General features: G+C 46.1%; 1 protein-coding gene across 1 annotated transcript in view; it reads left to right on the plus strand.

Annotated features, from left to right (window-relative positions):
• Nucleotides 1–6,974, plus strand: part of LOC102039897 (plexin-A4) — a gene marked incomplete at its 5' end in the record, with an annotated part of 176,450 nt that overhangs the window by 107,068 nt on the left and 62,408 nt on the right. Inside the window, 3 exons of the mRNA XM_031063698.1 lie at nucleotides 4,464–4,557; nucleotides 5,314–5,329; nucleotides 5,721–5,944. Of these exons, the coding sequence (XP_030919558.1) occupies nucleotides 4,464–4,557; nucleotides 5,314–5,329; nucleotides 5,721–5,944 (334 nt within the window). The remainder of the gene's footprint in view (nucleotides 1–4,463; nucleotides 4,558–5,313; nucleotides 5,330–5,720; nucleotides 5,945–6,974) is intronic.

Here is a 6,974-nt window from a genome sequence, read left to right on the forward strand (position 1 = left end):
CGTGAAGGAATTTACTGATTTAGCCGGATTGAGTCTTTGCACATTGAGCTTGAAGCTTTAATGTCAGGATTTTCCATTTGGGGCTTTTATTTCCAGTCAGAGCCCAGGTTATCAGTGAAATGAGAAATCACTTTACTCCCTCAGAAAGCCAGTTCAGTGCTGCTTAAAAAGGTGCAAGATTGACAGCCTAGGAGAGTGAATTCCTGAAAATCCCCTGGAAAGCTGCAGCACAGGGACCTTCCTCTTCCTCTTCCTCTCTGGCCTCAGGTGTGGCTGGGATGTGAGGAGTTCTCCACAGCCTCCTTGCTCCTTGGTTTCTCTGCTGAAGCTGCCAGGCAGAGCAGGAGGAGCAGCCAAGGAGATGCCTCAGGTGTGTCAGCAAAGCTTTGCCCAGCCTGGAGGTGCAGGGACTCTGTGTCCCATGGCTGGATGGGTGGGATCTCCCATCCCAAACCCCAGAAAAAATGGAAATAAGGGTGAGGTACTTGTTTAGGGGGTACTGGGTTATTTGTGGGGTGTGTAGCTGCTGGGATGGATGGGACCTCCCATCCCAAATCCCAAGAAAATGGAAATAAGGGTGAGGTTCTTGTTTAGGGGGTACTAGATTATTTGTGGGGTGTATAGCTGCTAGGAGGGATGGGATCTCCCAAATCCCAGAAAAATGGAGATAAAGGTGAGGTGTTTGTTTAGGGGGTACTGGGTTATTTGTGGGGTGTGTAGATGCTAGAATGGATGAGATCTCCCATCCAAAATCCCCAATCCCCAAAAAATGGAAATAAGGGTGAGGTGCTTGTTTAGGGGGTACTGGGTTATTTGTGGGGTGTGTAGCTACTGGGATGGATGGGACCTCCCATCCCAAATCCCAAGAAAATGGAAATAAGGGTGAGGTTCTTGTTTAGGGGGTACTAGATTATTTGTGGGGTGTATAGCTGCTAGGAGGGATGGGATCTCCCATCCCAAATCCCCAATCCCATAAAAATGGAAATAAGGGTGAGGTGCTTTTTAGAGGGTACTAGATTATTTGTGGGGTGTATAGCTGCTAGGAGGGATGGGATATCCCAAATCCCAGAAAAATGGAAATAAGGGTGAGGTGTTTGTTTAGGGGACACTGGGTTATTGGTGGGTGTGTAGTTGCTAGGATGGATGGGATCTCCCATCCCAAATCCCAGAAAAATGGAAATAAGGGTGAGGAGTTTGTTTAGGGGGTACTGGGTTATTTGTGGGGTGTGCAGCTGCTGGGATGGATGGCTGGGTGTGCACATGTCTATTGCTCATGGAATTATTAAGGCTGGAAAAGACCTCTAAGATAATTTTCTCCAATTCTTTACCCAGCACTAACACGTTCACCACCAAAACGTGTCCCCAAGTGACACATCCACACAGATTTTGAACATTTCCAGGCATGATTTGAGCATTTCCAGGGATGGAGCATTTTTGGGTACAACCTCTCCCCTCTCTTTCTTCATCTGAAATCAGGAAGCGTCAATTTGAGCATTTTTAACCAGACCTACCCACTTTCATCCTCTTTCTGAAGCACTTTCGAGTCACTCCAAAGGTGCACAACCCTGGAGAGAGAAGATGGAATATCCAGGATTCCCATGGAGGTTTGGGGTGTCAGGGACAGTTTTAGGTGCTGTAACTGTGGGACTGAGCTGTTCCCAGGGAGAGATGATTGCCACTAAACCAGCTTTGCAAAACCAGTGAAGCAATGCACCAAGCCTGGCTTAAAACCTTTATTTTTCAGGACAATAAAGAAAAGATTACTGCTAATTTATTTCCATAGCCAAAAAAAAAATCACGCTGGGCTGGCAAGTAAATAAAATTTTATGAGCTCCATTAATACTTTTGATCTGGGCTTGATTTGAGTTACATCCAGCAATTACCTGAGTCTGAAGGCAGAAAATGATACTCAGGGTCTTTTGGGGCAATAAACTGTTAAATTCTGAGGGCTTTTGGCACCTCTGTTATTTTGCTGGGCAGCAGCAGGTCTGCAGGCTCTGCTCCCACCTGGCTGAGCATCCACATGCAGGCACAAATGCCAATAGCCGGTGATTTTCAAGGCAAGGAACAGTTTTATTTCCTTTATTTTCAAGCCAGAGAGGGTTTGGGGGTGATTTGAAGTCTTCATCAAACAAAAAATCTGCTTTACCTTTTTTCTTTCCCTCTCTCTGGTCAGGTGCTGTGGCTGTGTTTATTACCTGTGGTCTGAGCCTGCAAGCTCAGATTCCAGCCCAAATAGAGGATTTTTAACTTGTGGGTTTAAAGCTGTGTGCACAGATTTGGCTGATTAAATGAAAAGATTTGTCTTTATATAGACACACATACCTGTAGGTGTGTTCACACATTGGATTTTTGTGGAACACATAAAACTTTCAGCCAAGTAAAGATATAAAATCCCATCTAGTTTGAATCAGCAGAGATTAATTATATTAGTAATTATATTATTATTAAATTATATAATAATAGCAATAAAATTATATTTTTATTATTCATATAAAGGCTCACAGCCAAAATTCAGAAGATCCAGGACAGTGGAGAAAGAACAATTTGGTTTATACACTTCTGGGTTTTGAAGAATTCTCTCTGGATGATGTCAGGAATCTTTACAGGGAAGCTGAATTTTGGAGAGAGGATATTTTTTTCCTGTAAAGCAGGGAAGGTCTCTTGTAAGACGTGTGACTTCATCAGGATCCCTTGTGCATTCAAAAGCAGTCATCCAGATCTTATGGAAACAACAAAATGTGGGTTTGCACCACAAAATTTCCCATTATAGTTGATATTTCAGAGAGAAAAAACTTGAGATCCTCTGCAGAACTCAAGGTCAAATGTTGCCTAACCATGGACCAGTCCAGCCTTTAAGTGAAAGAGCATGAGGAGCCTCCCAGAGAAGTGTCCCCAGACATCTGCTGAGGGATGTGCTTGTGCAATTCTCTCTGGATTAACCCCGAAACTGTTTGGTTCATCAGTGTGGGTGCCACTGGAGGGGCTGGAGCAGAGCTCACCCAAACCTGGCAGCTCTCCTGTGTGTGTTTGCATTCATTCCTGCCTCCCCAGCTGATTAATAATGGAAGATAAATCAGGAGCACTGAAAACAAAGGTCAGAAACGGGGGAGATTTGTTGCCTTCTTCCTCCCAGGGTGTTTATTCTCTGGTGTTTTCTCATTTATAATGCACACGCCTCACCTTTCCTGTACGTGCAGCTTCACCTGGGGGCAGGAAAGGGATTCTGAGCTTTCTTCTCACAACCCCATTGATTTCCACATGGCCTCCTCTTCCCAGCAGGAAATAAACTGCATCCTGGACAGTTTCCAAAGGGAGTTAGAGAGGCAGGTGCTGAAACTGCTGAGAGCACTCCTCACCCTGGGAAACCCTCAGAGGTGGGGCTGTGTGCTGATGGCATTTCCTCCTCCTGTCCTGGCTGTGTGAGCCCTGACGGGTGAAGGTTTTGCTTTCTTGGACATCTCTTGTCCTTTCAGCCCTGGATCACTCTGCCCCCACATCCTGCTGTACCAGCCCTGCATCGATACCCAGAGGCTGCCTGACATGGCAGTTTCAGCAAACATTTTTCTTCACTCATTGTAAGAGCCAAAATGAGGGATGCAGGACTCCAGGAGCTCTCCAAAATGCAGTTTATTGTATCCAAGAGACTACAGCAGTCCAGGGGGGTAGGTGACAGAGCTGTGCCCACAGCTGTCAGCTCCAGCTGCAGGCAGGCCTGGAGACCCTTTGGTTTTGGTTACAATGCATTCTATACTATTCTTTGCTGAGCATCTTAATACAGCAGAACCAATCTATACCTGAACTTTTATCTATAGCCTACTATAACTACTGTAATTACCATATTCATGTTATTATACCTATTCATATTACTATTACCATATTCATGTTACTATTCTCCACTCACTAAAAGTTAGTACATTACAGTTTAAGCTAGAAGTTGTTTTTCACTTTTCTTACAGTGAAAAATTCTGAGACTTTTTTCTACTTGCCACATCAGCAGGCTTGTTTGCCTGTGCTATCTTTGTGCTTGGTAAAAACATCTTCTTGTTTGGGGTGGGTTTATCCTTTGCTCTAAGCCATAAAAACCCTTCTAACTATACACCCTTTGCCTCCTTAGTTAGCCAGTGAGACTGGCTCAGCAATTCTTTTCTTCTATATCAAAACTTGCTTCCATCTCTAGTCCTTCATCAGACTCCACATTTAAAAATCTTTCTGCTAAGCACACATATCTGTGAGACTTTCTTGTCAAACTTTCATCCTTCCCAACAACTTATTTCTCCCCTTGTGAATGAATGAAAACTTGTTTTGTTCTTCCTTCCCTCTCTACGGGACCACGAGACATGGTCAGACACTTTGCAACCCACTTTTAGCAGCACAGATCACCCATTCAGGAACCCAGGGTGTGATGAGCTCTGACATCCATCACCTGGGTTCATTCTTTAATTCCATTTCTTATTCTCCAGTGGCAACACTCCCATTGCTGTGTGGGGAACTCACCTGGACCTCATCCAAAACCCCCAGATCCGGGCAAAGCACGGTGGAAAGGAGCATGTCAATGTGAGTATGACTGCAGAGCTGGGGAGGGGACATGCCACGGTGGGGACAGGGCCTGGCTGACACCTCTGGAGCCTGAAATCTCCTATTGCAGCCCTAAAAAGAGGGCGTGATTTGTTTCCAGAAATATTACCCCATCCCTGAGGGACACACACAAAAAAAGAAGGTTTTTGGCAGGGCTGGAACCCAACTTCAGGGTCTTCTGAGACCTTCACCTTTGCTTCTCCAGCTTGCTGGGATTCATTTCAGGTAACCTGATATCCAAACTGAGCACAACTGAGCATGCGCTGCACAAACATTTTTGGAAAAACAACCAGAGTGTGAGACCTAATTGCAAGGTGGTAGCAAGGCTTTGACTAATCTGTGCTGTGCAAAAAATAAGGGAAGAAACTTCTATTTCCAGAAGGAAACAAAGTCAGGGAAAGATGCAGATGCTGGCAACAGAGGCTGAGCTCTCTCAAAAGGCACAGGAGGCTCTGTTGAATTGCAAACTGCTCCACACACCTGACCCAGCAAGGCTTTCCTAACCCCTGCCCAGCCTTGATTATGTGATGGGGAATAAGAATAACACATGGGAGTCTGCTCCTCCCTGTCCCTGAGAGCCATCTGCCCACCAGGAAGGGTGGGGGCATTTCCCATAAACACTCCTTGTTTTTGGTCTTTTTCCCCAGAACTGTGAGGTGCAGCACAGCACAGATATGACCTGCCAGGGTCCCTATTTCCCTAAATACTCCTTGTTTTTGGTTTCTCTTTCCCCAGAACTGTGAGGTGCAGAACAGTACAGAGACGACCTGCCAGGGTCCCTATTTTCATAAACACTCCTTGTTTTGGGTCTCTTTACCCAGAACTGTGAGGTGCAGTTTCCCCAGAACTTGTTTTGGGTCTCTTTTTCCCCAGAACTGGGAGGTACAGCACAGCACAGGGATGACCTGCCAAGGTCTCTATCTGCCATAAACATTCAGTGTTTTGGGTCTCTTTTTCCCCAGAACTGTGAGGTGCAGAACAGCACAGAGATGACCTGCCAGGGTCCCTATTTCCATAAACACTCCTTGTTTTGGGTTCTTTCCCCAGAACTGTGAGGTGCAGAACAGCACAGAGACGACCTGCCAGGGTCCCTATTCCCATAAACATTTTGGGTCTCTTTCCTCAGAACTGTGAGGTGCAGAACAGCACAGAGATGACCTGCCAGGCCCCAGCTCTGGCTGTGGACCCCAATCACCAGTCTGAGCTTGCTGAGCGCCCAGAGGAGTTTGGCTTCATCCTTGACAATGTGCAGTCCCTGCTGATCCTCAACAAAACCAACTTCACCTACTACCCCAACCCCATCTTCGAGGTTTTTAATCCCTCTGGGATCCTGGAGCTGAAGCCTGGAAGTCCCATCATCCTGAAGGTGAGATGGGGACCAAGGACTGGACTGAAATTCTGCCTCTTGCCTCTCTGTGCCTCCCAGCAGCCCCATAAATCATCCTGATTGCACCCCACAAATTCCCTCCATTCCAACCATATCAGAGTCACCATCAGCAAGGACCAAGCACTGCCCACACTCATAACTAAAAATTACAAACCCCCATGTGCAGCTTAAATTTGTACCCCCTGCTTTTCACCAGAAAACATCTTCTACCCTTGCAATGTGGCTGATAGTGAAATACCCAACTCTGTTTCATTTCTTGTTCATTCAAGACCTTCCTCTCCCCCTTGTTTTAACCCAAACCAGTCCCTTGCAATTTCTGTGAACTTCACAGAAATAGAGAGAAGGAATTTTATGGTGCAGCATTTCTGTGTCACTCTTTTTTACACGGTTAATATGAAAAGAAGTTATTTTACCTGCAGATGCTTTTTGCATGTTTGGAAAGGGGTCTGACTTGCTTGCCTGCCTATGTTTAGTGAGAGCTTTACTGTGCAGGACTTAGATGGAACATTTCCCACTCAGCTGCAGAGAGGGAGGAGCAGGACAGGCCATTGTGATGCTTTGAGTCTGTGACCACTCATGCTGTTCTCTGCGTGAGTTCCTAAATTGGCTTTTCCTCTCTGTGTGAGCAAATGGCGAGCTACAAATGTCATAATGGAATCATATTTATCTTGGAAGGGACCTTAAAGGCCATCTCATTCTAACCCCCTGCCATGGGCAGGGACACTTTCCACTAGACCAGGCTGCTCCAAGCCCCATCCATCCAACCTGGCCTGGAGCAGTGTCAGTGATCCCACCAAATGCAATATCAACACTTGTATCCCAGGAATGAACGCTTGGAAGGGACCTCAAAGGCCATCTCATTCTAACCCCCTGCCATGGGCAGGGACACTTTCCACTAGACCAGGCTGCTCCAAGCCCCATCCATCCAACCTGGCCTGGAGCAGTGTCAGTGATCCCACCAAATGCAATATCAACACTTGTATCCCAGGAATGAACCAGAGCGGGGAAG

The sequence above is a fragment of the Geospiza fortis genome, unplaced genomic scaffold (assembly GCF_000277835.1).
Source record: "Geospiza fortis unplaced genomic scaffold, GeoFor_1.0 scaffold129, whole genome shotgun sequence".
NCBI lineage: Eukaryota > Metazoa > Chordata > Aves > Passeriformes > Thraupidae > Geospiza > Geospiza fortis.